A 15,489-nucleotide genomic window follows, 5' to 3' on the forward strand; every position below is an offset into this window, starting at 1 on the left:
TCTAAAACCTGCAGGACAGCGGCCCTTGAGGACCGACTTTGCATTAGACCTAAACCTAGCTGTTATTAAAACAGGTTGTGAGGACCAGACAGATGTCCTCACTTTATAACAACTGATAGTTGTCTATTAGATGGTGAAATCAGAAAAAAATGGTCCTGACTTCAATGCCCACAGAGGTGCACACACACATCATTTGAAACCTGAACCAAATAAATTCATGAACTGGGACGTTTACTGGTAGCAAGGTTTTAGCAAATTTCACCAGATCACTCTACAAAAACCATGAAATATGCCTTTATGTCTTTTTAAGACGTTACGTCTCTGGAGGACTCATTTCATTGTCTTTAAAATCTAGATAATTAAATGTGTATAAATTTCCACCTATATCTATCAAAAGAGTGACAGCTGTGCTATGGCTCCTCAATCTTGGCAAGTAATAGTGTAGTATTAATAGTTGTTTTATCTGGTTGCTGTAACATACATTAAGGAACAGCTAAGGGATGAATAAAACAATCGAATGGGAATATCTGGTAAAACCAAATAGTCCTTTTTATTGTCCCTAATATCATTTGATAATTTTGCTGCCATTACGGGTTGTTCTAGAACACGTGTCAAACACAAGGGGATAAAGTGGAGCCATATGTTCTTTTAAAGTACTGTATAAAGTGGATTAAACTGCAAAAAAAGGGGAATAGTCAAAAGTCATTGTTTTCATGAATAAAATGATGAAATCAAAGTTCAATTTATACAGCTACAACTGGCCTATTTAAAGACTTGACAATTCCAGTGGGACAATGTTAAAATTAGTTTGACACCTTTGTTCTGGACCAATAATATTAGAATTTTGTGTAAGACTATCCATATCTATTCTACACTAAATACGAAATTGAATAAATATGAAAATTAACTGTAAAACTACTGTTTAAAGATTATAATTAAAATTAAGAGATAAGTGAACTTTATCAATTTAAATAAGATTAACAAAATATCATTGCAGGCACAAGGTCAGGGTTTGTGCCTGCAATGACCCTGTGAGGTCCCCATTAGGGGGTTGTGCACGCCTAGCCTCACACCTCTGGGCTCTCATGCATGTCCACCTCGGGTATGACGAGCCACAGCTGGAGCCCATGGGCTCGTTACTGCGGTCCTGTGGGACCTAGGCAATGTGGCCTGTCGGGCCCCTCAGGAATTGGGCTCCTTTCAGGCTCCGGGTGTTCTTTTTGACCATTCTCTGGTGGGTGCGGCCATGCGTATGTCTGCCCTCTTTTTGTTCCCAGTGATTCCGTCTCTTTATCGATCCTGGGCCCTGTAGGGCGAGACTGGGGCCACCCACACCTGCTATTAAGCATATAATCCTTCATACAAGACTCTACCCGTGCATACATACCTGTGGTATGTATGCATTAGTTTGGTTTGGTTCCAGGTGTTCATGGATACACACTAATACAAAATACTAAGCTAAAGCTACAGATACATACCAACCTGAAAAATATTGTGTAATCACCATAAGTACTGGCTTCCACACACATGGATATCTAAGGGATCTTAGATCTTAGGTCTTGAATTTTTTTGTTTATATTTAATTGGTTCTCTGATGTCTTCTTTTTGCTGTTTTTATGTTCTTTGTTTTCTTTCCCATTCGTCTCATAAAGGTGTGAAAGCAGACATCTAGGAGTTACGGCATATCTTCTGCTTTGTCTATTTATTTTGTTTTGGTTTCTCTCTTTTCATGATCTCTTACCAGTCTCTATCTCTTTCTCTCTCCCCTTAGTTGTTACACCCTTTTTTTTCTCACCTCCCTTTCCAAGTGTCTTTTTTTATTCGATTTTACTTTTATTCAATTTCACTCCCAAAATACTTTTCAATAGAGTTTCAAATACAAGTACCAAGCAGAACCTTATGAAAACAGTCATAATGGTGAAAGTAAATGTGCTTGGCTATCCTCTGACTCAGGACAGGCACAAAAAGAAAGAAAAAAAATGTGTGCACTTGCTGCAGCTGTTCATTGTTTTTAAGTCTCATCAGAGAGGAGGATTTCTTTACATTAAGCCGTCACTGTCAAGTCTGGGTATCTTCCTGACATATACCCTTTTTCAAAAAAGAAAAAAAAAAGAGGAAAGGACTTGAAAAGGTTTTCCTTTCACCTTTCATAGTGCAATCATCCACTGTCACAGGAAACTTTAAATCTGCAGCTCAACCAAAGGAATTTAGGATTAATCCTGTGCCTCAGGGCTTCTGATGAGCAATGTCATGTTGAGACTGAAACTTTGATGGAATTCATGGCAATGGTCTTTTTTCTGGGAGTATTTGTTAAAAAAAAACACAAAATATTGTTAGTCACAGCTGAGAAGATCCATGTATATAGCCTTGGAAAAGTATAAACGCACCGTAAACTTTTGTCATATTCCAACCATAAACGTTTTAGGGGATCTCATGTAATAGGGTGACATAAGGGTCTGATAGAATTTTTAAATGGAGGAAATTACCATAGGCTATATAAAAATACAAATCTGAAAAATGTGACATGCATTATTTGCAGCCCCTCATAAAAAAAGGTTTATTCAAACAACTCATAAGAAATACTGTTGATTGTATGTACTGAGATCCTTATCTTATTCTTAGCTTATTATATTCCTATATCTTATTTTACACTGTTTATCTGAGAAGGTTGTATGTCAGTTTACTGTGTGGATTGTAATTTTATTTACGGTATGTTAATTACTTATTTTATTCTGTCTTGTTATATCATATTTTATTTAGCTGTATTATACTTCTGTAAACGGCTCTGCAAGAAAATAATTTCCTACGAGGGATTAATAAAGTAATTCTAAATCCTAAATCATAGCTGAAAGAATTTTCATGTGTGTCTCTACCAACTTTGCACATCTAATAATTTGGAAGTTTTGCAGATTGTTTTTTGCAAAAGCAACTCAGACCTTGGCTAATTGCATTCACAGTTTCAGTGAACTTAATTTTTGAAGACCTTTTTAATTGTCTTTAGATCTAGACTTTGACCAGACCTTTCTAAGAGGTAAAAAAAAAAAAAAAAAAAAAAAAGGTTTGATCTAAACTATTCCATTTGGATTTTACCTGTATGTTTAAGTTAGCTTGTCACAAATGTTTTACATTACCTATCTTTCCATGAGGTCCTACCATCATACAGCATGATGCAACCACCATGTCTCCCCATGACATGGTGTATTTATTGTAGAATGATGTGCAATGTTAGATAACACTACAAACAGTATGTAGGCCAAAAGGTTACATACTGTATCTGTCTGGCCGTGGTGTGTTTTCATCCTGTGTTGTGGTAAATTTAAAAAGAAAATTCTTACATCTTACTTTAAAAATGTATTTATGGACTTTATGTCCGGAAGTTCCGTTTTTTAGCTCATAGATATTCAAGTCTTAACAACAGATTCTCTAACCTGAGATATGGATCTCTGCAGCTTCTCCATATGAACCATTGGGCTTTTGGCAGTTTCTCCAAGTGATAATTTGATTATAATCTTTGCTTTTCCTCTCAGGCTTTTCCTGTCCTGTTTGCTCCTCGTTTTGTATACACTCTGCGTATACAAAATGACAATAAAAGTTGTCTAAGTCTACTGCTCTAAAGTCCAGCGACAAGTGCTTTAATCCATCTGATGCTCTGAATTGTACTTGGTGATGTAAGACTTGGATACAACCTCTTTGCTATGGAAACCCATTCAAACCCCCTTTATACTGTTCTTGAACAATCTGAGGGCTAGATGAAATTTGGAGATCTGTAGTGATTGACCAGGCAGAAAGTTGCCAACCTCATGCAGTAGCATCCGCCGCAGTTTACACGGCCTATAACTTGTTGATGGAGTTTCTGTAATTTCAAGCATCGTTCACTCTTTGTATTATGTTATATTGTCACTAACAGGTGACTGTGAAGAAAACTGAACGTCTGTAACATCCTGTCACCACAAAGGAATTTACTGAGCTTTTACGAGTGACATAAAAGCAGTCAGCATTTCAAGGGGCTGGATTTTTTATACCCATGGCCTGGGAAGTTACTGGAACATCTGATTTCAAATATTTGGATCGGTGAGCCATGTTTGGCACTATATTGTGGTTCTTTGTCTTAATGACGTTGTGAAGTCTCTATGAATTCTCTCAAAGCTCTTTACACATAACAGATGGATTCATAATAAAACTGAATTTGACACAAAATGACAATAAAACAATCAACTGCGAACATCTGGTAAAACCAATCACTCCTTTTTATTGCCTCTCATTTCATTTTATCTTTTAGCTGCCATCCTTGCTTGGTTTAGAAGGCAGATGGTTGCGCTGGATTTTACTCAAGAGGTTTGAATAAAAATGCTGGGTAAATCTTTTATTGTTTGTATTGTTTTATTGTTCAACATTTTGTGAACTGTGAATACTTTTGCTACCAATTCACAACGAGGCTCTAAATTGTTTTGGTATGTCACATAAAATTAAACTTCAGATAGATTTAGTGAAAATGGCAGTTTTAAAGCAACAAAACTTTGGCAACTGAATTAATTTTTTCCCCTTCTGTGACTGTTATGAAACAGTTGGAGCTGAGCCTCAGACTTTAAATAATAAGGCATAAAACAATAAATAAATATTTACCAGAAAAGTTACAGAACCTATTTGAATTAGAAGAGGATAACAGCAGATGGATTGGATTTTAAACCCAAGTTTGGCGGTTAACGTTAAAAACAATGTGTATTTCTGTTGCTGGTTATAAACTATGGAATTATCAAAATGTCACCCTGGAGAGTTGTACTAGTATTTTTCATTTTAAGAAAATAAAAAAAAAGCTAAAATTAACATTTATGCGATGGGAGATGAAAGAAATTGATGATTTATATTTGTATGTTTAATATCTTTCTTCTATGTGAATGATTTGACATGGGGCAGGGGTTACAAGTTTATCTTCCTCCTGCTACTTTTCATTTGTGGTGTTTAATGATACCATATTTTATTAATTGTATTTGGGTATATGAAAGAAATAAAACAATAAAAAAAATCCAAACAATAAATAAAAAAGGACTTTTATTTTGGAGGATATCTTTGTAGCCTTTCTGTATCTCTATCCAAAAATGGTTTTGGGTCACTTATAACACATTAAGTGGGAAATAGATCCTTGTCCGCCTTTAAGAGACTGTCAACAAATAGTGTGCTTGAAGGCCTGTAAATGCTGAGTTCAACTCAGAGCGCCGTCCTGTCAGCAGACAGATGGTCGGTAAATTACTCTGCAGATTGGGGATTACAGAGAGAAAGACATTCATTTAAACCGATGGGGCATTAGCTCATAGACTGTGAACACAATGACCTTTATCATTGCTTTCACATAGAAAATCCTCTGTGGGTGACATTTACAGTTTAAACAGATTGACAGTTTTCCCTGTTGGGAAGATGGAAAATTAAACCACTATTTATCATTATCGTTATTCATTTGCTTCTAGTTTCTGTGCTGTTGGCTTAATCCATAAAATTATTTAAAAGCTGGTTCACATGTGCAAAGGCAAGTGCAATTATGTAAAAAGCTCTTACCCACATCATGGAAAAAAAAAAAAGCTGCTTTCACACTTTTTTTTATGAAATGTCTGCTGATGGACGAATAAGAGACATCAAAGGAGTAAAGTTCCTCCGTGTCCTCTGATGATTACCTTTGTTTTCCTGTGTTTCACAATAACCTACAATTTCCACATGGCTCTTGACCTCTAAATGTCACACAACATTTCCCCTCTTTCTTTTTAAGTAGTTTATTTCACAGAGAAGCACAGTTATGTTTCTATTGCTCAACATGACTATAAGAGGTAGATTGTCTGCGTCAAGAAGGAAATTGCTTAACTCTGCCAGGCATAGAGAAAATTGAAGATGATAGTTGCTGTTTTTGTGCTGAAAATATAAAATAGTTTGACATTTTTTATGTTTTCTAGAAAACATTGTAAAAATTTTGAGACAAGTAATTGACTTATATATACATATGTAGTTAGCCGCTATCATGACTAAAGCTGTCAGTGACTTGATCTGAACAACTCAGAGTAGTTTCTTCCTCTGAAAGCTGTATACATATCTTCCCATCACTTCCATTATGGTTTTCTTTTCTTTCCCAGTTTTCAGGATTTTCCGCCCAATTTCTTCTTCCTCCTCTCACGCTCTCTTGTAAGCCATCCCATCCTATAATTTCCTTCTCCTCCATGTTGATGCCCCTCTCTCTTTGCATCTCCTCGGCTTCCTGTGCTATCTGTTGACTGTTGAGATAGATGCTGCTGTGAGAGACCATGACGGCAGTGTCTCTGCAGGGCAGGTGAGCATCCACTTCCGCATCTATCTCCAAGAAGGCGTTGGAAGGAGGAGTAAGGTGGTCTGCCTGCAGATCCTGCTGCTTGTTGCGTCCTTGTCCCTGGCCTTGCAGGTGACGGTGTTTCTTGCGTTTTTTCGCAATCTTCAGATCCAGCGAAGCGTAATTCAGGTCAGGCTCTACAGGCTGTTTTTAAAAGGAAATATGTTAGCGTGAGATATTTTATACATCTTTTTTTTTTTTTCTCAGACACGTATCTATTTTTATAAAGCCCATCTTGCTTATTTTTAGAACACTTTGTTCTTGTCTGTGTTCACTGGTTTGCAGTTTCAATGACCACAATGTGTACAAACATGCTAGCTGCCTTCCGTTCTGAAACCAAATCTGTCAGCATGGTCTTAACATGTCACGCATTTCTATTTTTGCATAAATTTTTCAACTTATATAAAATGCAGTGAGACATCTATTTTTTTTTTCCGTGCACAAACAAACAGCTATAATAAGACCGGTACCAGCATGTCCATGGGCTCCGACCAGCTTCGCTGTTCCTGCAATAAAAACCTTCCCAAAGCAAGACACTGCCATCACCATGCTTTACAGCAGGTAGAATGTGTTAACAGGGACTTGCAGCTAATTTCCCCCAACATATTTTTTTTAAAGATGTGTAATAGATCTTTCAAAGCCCTAACCAGCAACTCCACTGTTTCATTATAGCTGCTAACCTCTAAAAATTACGATAAGCACAGAGCTTTAAAGGACTTTTCTGGACAAACCATATGAGAATCTGGTGTCAAATTACGTATTAAGCATTTTCGCACAATCAGCGCAATAATTAGGAATTTCTGTAAAATTGTTTAAGAAATTTAAATGTACACAAATCTTCTCTTAACTAAATAGAATTTTGGAATTTTCTAAGTCTCACATTACAGTTGTAAAAATGGTCTGATCACTCACAGTATGCTTTGTATTAAAAATGAGTGATTTATAAAGTGCAACACACAGATACCTCACCAAATGGCATATTTTCTTTAATCTTCAAATTTTGAATGTTGATGCATAAAAATCATCCTTATCTATATGAATATTTAGTCACATATATATAATTTCAATTTAATAGTTTATCTTTTGGAAATGGTTATGGGTCCTGATATTTCAATTGAATGAATGTTTAATGCAAGAACAAAATAATAAATTTATCATTACCACATACTAAATGTATTTAAAGTCATAGCTGGCTTTATGGAGAAAAGGTAAGATATTCTTCTATGGCAGAATTTGTATTTTCTTGTTCACTTTTTAAGGTGCGAGTAAATGTAAATCCCTAATTACAATTTATCGATATGACACAAATGTTGTCCAATAACATTACATTAAGTCTTCATCAGAAATAAAGTAAAACACAGAACTAAGGGAATATAAAAAGGTAACCTTTCACATTGAAAATATATTTTCTGTTTTTTATTTCTAAGGTATTATTCTCTTTTCCTGTGACTGCAAGACAAAAGCAATCATGCTTTCTTTTTCAGGGTTAAAGAAAAACAAAACTAAGGTGAGCTGAACCAGCATTTTAATGTCCTATTAAATTGTTAGTAGAAAGACCACAGAATAAAATATTTACTGCTTTGCAGCAGAATGCCACTGGAGAAGAAACTACAGAGGTACACATCCTCATGTCACCGTGAGGCTCCTCGGAGCACAAGAAGCTCTGGTAGGTCAAGTAAAAGTCAGTGTTTTCATGACAAATTGTCGGCATCAAAAAGCAACATGAATGCAGTAGATTAAGTCGACGCAATGTCAGCCAAGTGCTAATACGGCTCAATTGAATTAACAAAAGCCCAAACAATGTCAGGCAACATCAGAAATGCTCATTATGCAGATTAAGATACAATGAAGCTGTTGGAGAAATGCCTTATGGCTGCTTATTTCTGACTCTTTGCAGCAGCTTTGCCTTGATCTCTGAAACTGTGATTATCCTTTTTAATTTTTAATAACTCAGAACAAAGATAATCCATTTTGAAAACAATTTTCAAACTGCACTTACCTTTAGGCAATCTCTACTGCGCGGCATGGACATCGTCTCATAGCAAGCATCTGCAGAACCTGCCATTACACACATTGTTCAATTATTTTGCTGTCTACTTATGAAGCTCTACTATAAAGACAGTTAGGAAAGCACATATTTGAAAGTGGGAGTAGTTCATGCATGAACAGCACTGTAGGTGAGCTCCTTTGTGTCTAATTAGTTATTTGCTTTCAAAAACAGCTTTAAAAGTTTGATAAACGGAAATAGTTTTAAAGAATACACCATATTGTACGAAAAGGGAAAATTTGTTGGTTTTGTGTTTGCCGCAAACTAAGGTGCCTTTTTATGCAGAAAAACATGGAATAAAAAATTGAACTTTTCCATTTTCTATAGACAACTCTAGTAGAGAAGTTTGAATTTCCAAATGTGCTTTAAAGAACTCGTCATTTAACGCATAATAATCCACTTTTAGGTCTAACCTGTTGTTGTATTTTATAAACGAACTAGATATTATGAAAACTAATTAGTAAATGAAATACTAGTTAAAAAAGTAAAAAAAATAGACTATAATTCAGATTCCATAATTCAGATACCAGTGTTATCAGCCTCCTGCCATATTATTTGAAAGTCTATATACACTATAACTTTACAGCCTAGTCACTTGACATGCAAATAAGAAGAGGAAAACTTTTCAAGGTAAAACTTTTTTCTCTTTTTGAAATGCTCTTTACCACTCCTACACTGAAACTTTGAAAAATAAATTTTCTTTAAAAAAAGCATCTTTAAACAGCTTATGCCAAACCATTTTTTCCTTAGATTGAGTCATACATCAATAAACACAGTCAAAGATTTCCCCTTTCTTTTTAAAAGTAATGAGAATGGAGAGCTTACCACGTCTTTCTGTGCTGATGTTGCCATAGATTGGATTTTCCTGTCGCTCTTCTTCATTGTGGGGATTTTCCTGCTGCTCTCGATGACTGATGCCACTCAAATATTGTCCTTCATCATTAAACAGCCTGCAGAAATGAAAAAGCTCAATTTTAGACTATGTTTTGATTCTAAAATTTGACCAACAGTTTGATAGTCGGCAAAAAATAAAATGAACAGGTTTGAAATCTAATTGCATTTTTCACTGGTAAATGTTATTCCAAACAAAATAAGCAACAACATACGCTTCTTCTGAACTGTGAAGATGGCAGCAGTTATGTGGTTCTGCGTAAATAAAAAAGGAAACAATTTATAAAACATTGGAAATGGAAATAAAAACACAAACATTTTATGAAAAAGACAACCTTTAATTTACCTTTGCACCAAGTGTCTTTCTGTCTCATACAGAAGGTGATGTTGAGGCACACGGAGATTAACAAGGCCAGACATACAATGACCAGGGCTACATATGCACCTAGAAAACAGAAATCATAACATAACCTAAAAAAAAATTGCATAAAATTCTCTCAACATACAAAATCAAGAACTCTTCCTTTTCCTTTAATTCTTTTTAAACTCTCAAAATTAAAACTTCAGTATTTCCTTTTAATCCGGTGCTAAAAGAATACCGTACAATATTTCTGAAAACACACTACAAAAATGTTTCTTTTGACAAGAATGTTTAGAATTTATTGAAGTTTTCCTCTCTCTAGTCTATTTCCTTATTTTAATGGCACAAAAAAACTTTTTTAATAAGCATTCCTACATTAAAGGTCAAATTTTTATGGCAAATCTGTGTTTTCTTAAGTAAATAACTTTCTATAGCTATTTTATTTATTTATTTTTAAACCTTTAGTCTTTTCTGTGACCTTGTGTCCCAAAGCTTCTCTACATTTGCTCCATTTGTGATCCGGCCTGTGCGAGACTCACGCTGAGTGTTTAACGTTGGTATTTTTCATATATAATAATAAGATATTAATTTTTCTTTCTACTATCCACATTTAAAACAAATGTTCTTACCGTCGATATCCATTTCTCCAGTTGCCCTAAACTAAGCTGGGTGTCTGTTTGACACAATTTTTCTCAGGCTACAGGGCATCACTGCGTTCCCTCAGTGAGGTGTGCTACAGTGTTGTCTATTTTTACCCCGCCTCTGCTCCCTCTCCGCTTTGACGGCGTCTTGAAACTGGCTGCTTTTCAGTTACAAACAGGAAACAATGTAACCTCATTTTGAAGCAGAACATCTCAATGCCATTTTGGAGTGTGGGGGGGTAACAATGCAATTTGAATGTAGATATTTGATCATGTTTTAACAAAATGGGACATTCCAAATTGACACTTGAGATATTTACCAAACCATACAATTGTTTATACGTTAAAGTAGACTGTTTGTTAGAAAAAAGTTTTTACTGTGACGGTTGCTGTCTCAGGGTGGGAGTCACACATCAGACCAGAACTCACCCTTGTTCCGTAAAATACAATATCACTGTTTATTGTAATACAGCAGTGCAGAGATGTATGATTCCAGAATTGAGATCCTGCATTAACAATGGCTTGTGGTTTTCCTACCATGTTTGGAAAATCTTTTTTTAAAAATTACTGTTGAAAGCTTTCTCTGTATCTAAAACTGATGTAAGAAAATGTGAGTGAGCTATTAATCTGTGCAGCTTACATTTAATTTGGACTGGAAAATGCAAGAGCCATTTGGAAATGTCTGAATTAAAATATAGGATTTGAGGGTAAAAATAAATAAGAAATCAAAAAAAAAAAATCTGTTGTTCTATATTTAGTGGTGAATATGTTTGGTGGCCTCTAACTTAAATGTGGCTTGAGGTTTTAGCCCTGCTTTGTCAATATAAGTGTCACTCTGTGGTAGCTGTGGACAACAGCGGTCTTTGATACTGGGCTCCTCATCCTCCATCTATCGGCAACAAAAGCAGAATCAGAAAAGCCCACTCAGCTTTTGAAATATAAATGTCACAATCTCCATGATCAGCCAGGAACACATCCTAGAAGAACAAAGGTCAATTATGTTCAAGAGCGGTGTGCTGAATGCCCCTTAATGATTCAGAAGTGATATTAAAATGTTGTGATCTGTAGTTTTAAATACAGCAGTAAGACCCACCTAGACCAAGACATTTTGGTAATCAGAATTGCATGGCAAAAACACATAATCAATAACTGTTTATAATCCTGAGTCCGTACAACAATGAGCTTTGAAACAAGATTTCAAGAATGTCCATTTCGTCCAAGAAAATGTAACTAACAGCAAACTTTCTTAACTAAAATTTTGGGAAAAAAATGGAAGTTTAAAAATGGCTCTATGATTATCAAACACTATGATTAAAAGCAGGTTTCATTAGAAAAGGTTGCACTACTGCATGTTAAAATTGTTAAGGCACCACATTGGAAGACAGACAAAAATTGAAATTAAGGAAGTTAATTGAAGGGGTCATAGAATGCAAAACCAAGTTTACATTATCATAGATAAAAATAACGATAGTTCAGTGGGTGAAATAGACGTAAAAAGAAGTTCAAACCCCATCTACACCTCCTTTCTATGCAAATCTCACAATTCTAAACTTCCACTATAAAACGGGCGAATTCAAACGAAGCCCCGAGTTGACATAAACTCAGGGATGGTGCCTTATTTGGTTCTGGCCTGTACTTGGCCCTGAAATTGACGTACAGACCAGCCCACTGGTTCACAGCCCAAGAACATGAATAGAGGTAGATGTAAGACACCAGTTTAGCTATTTAGACAACAGTTGGGTTTACTCCTACAAGAATTACTGTACAAAGCAGGCAGTTTCTCTATTGAAAATGAGCCAGAACCACGGGCGTAAATGCAGTGTTCCAGGCTGCATGGAGAAAGGGGACATTTTTCAGTCTTCCCAAGAATCCGAAGACTCGACAAGCACAGATTATTTTTGTGTATCAGAAAATCCTTGCAAAGTTTGATGCTTAGCTGTTCATTTGCTCTAAGCATTTTACCAAAGACAGCTTTCAAAATCTTGGACAGTTCAAAGCAGGATTTGCTAAACTATTTTTACTGAAACCAGGGACTGATCCGACCGTAAGGCCATCACAACCGCAAGCTGAAAGTATGATTCTGTCACTAGGCTGTTGATGGCAATGCTGGCATATCTAGGGTGACCAGATTTGGGTTTCTGCTGCTGGGCCGCTGACTGGACCAGACCTCACCAGAGAGCCATGAGCCGCCCGTCCTCAGTCAGAGGAGGGATGCCGGGGGCCGCCGGTGTCCAGGTTACCGTCACTGGGTAGGGTCCGCTGGCTCCCTGCCCCCGTCCGCTGGGGTTCAGGGACCAGCTCTGGAGCTGACGGCTCGCTTTGAGTGCCCAATGTTTTTCGACTATGTATGTATAAATATATATATATATATATATGTATATATATATATAAATATATATATATATATATATATATGTGTATATATACAAATAGAAAAAAAGCATCAGTAAGAAAAATAAATATAAAATCCACAGAGCAATGAAGCACAAACAAATACAAATTATTAAAATTCTGTAAAAATAGATGAGTTTTTAAAAAGATTTTAAATCAGGTCAGGTCAGGTGAAAGAGTCTTTCTAATATGGATGGGAGATAGCTCCAGAGTTTCGGAGCTAAAAAAAAAACTCCTTTAAACTTCTACCTTGTTCCTTAGGCTTAAAATGATACAGCTTGTTGTGCATTCAAGAAATATTAAGAAATAAAATCAAAATTCAAACGGATGCTGAAAAAACAGTCCTCTCTGTCACGCTTCTATTGGACAATTGTTCTCTTCATTACTCCATTCTTCATCTTTTTTTATTTTGAAGATTTGCTTCCCCAAAGCTTCTACATTCAAATCTATTTTGCACTAAAAGACAAGCTTAGGATATCACTTCCTAATTGTGTTCTTGATTTGAAATTGCTTTTTTTCTGAGGGAGAACATTCCTTAGACATGATTAGGATTTTTTTTTGTCTTGAAAATATTATCCTTCTTCCCTGGAACAAAAGAAATTGCAATCCATTTCCAAGTTCCAGTCTAGCAGAGGAAATAATGAATAAGCATTTGGCCACATAGGTTAACTTTCCTCCCCCAAATTCATGATAAAAAATGGTTTTGACAGAGATCCTGAAGAGAGACGGGGCTATATTTTAAGGCCAGGCCTTAAGCAAGAAACCATTCAATTTAAATAAGCACTAATAATTCTCTGAAAAAGAGACATGTTTTGTCTACATATAGATTTTTAACCAAATACAAATTGAAACACATTGATCCCCAGTGAATCTGTAAAGAACTTTTCACACTTCCATGCCCCAGTCTTGTTTATTTAAATCACTGATGCCCAGGAAAATAACATTCATATCAATAAGTGTGTAATCGCCTCATTGAAAGTCGTATTATTAAAATAAAAATAAGAAATTCCCAAAAAATATCACATTATAAAAAGTCTGTGTTACCTTTTTTTATGGAGGTTTACTTTTCTGGATGTTTGAGGAAGTTTCTAAGAAGGTGGAAGGTTCATCCTACAGTAAAGAACAAGAACAGAACTATTGATCGGTGGCTTTGCTGCAGAGGGAAAAAAAAGCACATACGGTGTTTCTCTTCTAAAAATGAGATTAAGGTTTTACATGATGGATTCAATTTCCTGTTTGGGAATAAGGAATCATAACAGAAAGGTCAAAGTTTTTACCTGTTCCTTTGCATTCTGAAGAGAAGGACAACTGTAAAACTGAATCCCAGTAAAAGAAAGGACTGGCCTTTACAAGGGATAATACCCACTGGTTTCTAAAGGATTGAAAACAAAAAAAAAGAAAATAATTTTCTTGCAAACATCTTTTTGATATTCTTTGTTGTGGATTCTGCAAACTATTTTAAATGCATTGCAGCAATATAGAGATAATAAATATAACATTTATCATTAATGGACATGTTGCAGGAATATGGTACAAAACCAGAGTTAAATGCTTCTTAAAAATATAAAAAATGTCCACAGAACATTATTGTCCAGGTGCATAGTATTTATATTGTAAAAACACTTTAAAGCACATTTTATTTGTTTATTTTTTTAACTCTTTGCTATTATGTTAGTTTTTTTTTTTTTTTTTTTTTTTTTCAAGGTCCACATTTGTGCAACCATTATTTCTATAATCATTTTGCTGCTGTAACACCAGAATTTCCCCATTGTGGGACAATAAAGGGATTCTCTATCTCTTATTTTTTAACATCGTCATATGACATTTTTTCGCTAGAATTAGATTCATTACTTCATCGCTATGAATACAAGATTTTTACTAGGGTTAAGCAAGATCTGGGGAAAGGTGGGATGGCAATTCTCTGCCAATAGGCAAGGCAAGGCAAATTTATTTATACAACACATTTCATGCACAAGGCAACTCAATGTGCCTTACAGCAACACCGGCAATACAAATATATATAAAAAAATACATATTATATATTAAAAATAGTTAAAATACAGTCAGTCGCCATAGGCAACATTAAATAAGCTTTTTTTACGTCCTCTCTGGGGCTGTTCCAGACCTTGGCTGCATGAAACTGAAACGCAGCCTCACTATGTTTATTGGTGACTCTAGGGACCACCAGGAGACCTCTCCCTAAGGATCTCAAGGCCTGAGGTGGTTCATACGTTTATAGAAGTCAACAAAGTCAGTTCCATGCCCTGGTACAAAGGGAGGACAGAGGGAATGGAATAAAATGGCCCTGTCTAATTGATGTATGTAATAACTCTGGTCAAAAGGTTGGTGGAGAATTATGATATTTACACCTGATTAGTTTAGTTAAAATGCCAAATTTAAACACAGTCATGATATGAAGAAATCCCATACCGTAATACACCAATTATTTTTTTATTTGGAAAGGATTTGCTTTTAACAAGGTTATATGATTATTTAAATCTATCATACTGTGCTGGTAACAACTAACATGTTCTACAATTTTGTAAATAATTGAGGATCATGCAAAAAATTGAAATGTTTTAGAAAAACTAAATATAACCAAAAACTCATGACATGGCAATGTCATGTGGTTGTTTACTGCAAAATCAATTTCCTCCTGAGTTAGAATTGCAAGAAATATATATTAGGGTAAAATTACATTAGACTACATGCCTTGGCCTCATCTTTAATGACACAATTGTTTTTTATTCTTCTGTCACTCTATATAGAGTTTTAGCAGCCCATCAATACTGTAGCTCTAACATACATAACT

General features: G+C 35.4%; 1 protein-coding gene across 1 annotated transcript; it reads right to left on the reverse strand.

The window, feature by feature from the left end:
- Window positions 1–4,399: 4,399 nt before the first annotated feature.
- Window positions 4,400–10,412, reverse strand: LOC107087922. Its single transcript, XM_015379765.1, has 6 exons — window positions 10,275–10,412; window positions 9,631–9,729; window positions 9,500–9,539; window positions 9,219–9,343; window positions 8,346–8,404; window positions 4,400–6,490 (listed from the first exon to the last, which is right to left on the reverse strand). Exons 1-6 carry the CDS (start codon window positions 10,285–10,287, stop codon window positions 5,993–5,995), a joined length of 834 nt encoding a protein of 277 aa, XP_015235251.1. The 5' UTR covers window positions 10,288–10,412; the 3' UTR covers window positions 4,400–5,992.
- Window positions 10,413–15,489: the final 5,077 nt, after the last annotated feature.

The sequence above is a fragment of the Cyprinodon variegatus genome, unplaced genomic scaffold (genome assembly GCF_000732505.1).
Source record: "Cyprinodon variegatus isolate N-32 unplaced genomic scaffold, C_variegatus-1.0 Scaffold199, whole genome shotgun sequence".
Lineage (NCBI taxonomy): Eukaryota > Metazoa > Chordata > Actinopteri > Cyprinodontiformes > Cyprinodontidae > Cyprinodon > Cyprinodon variegatus.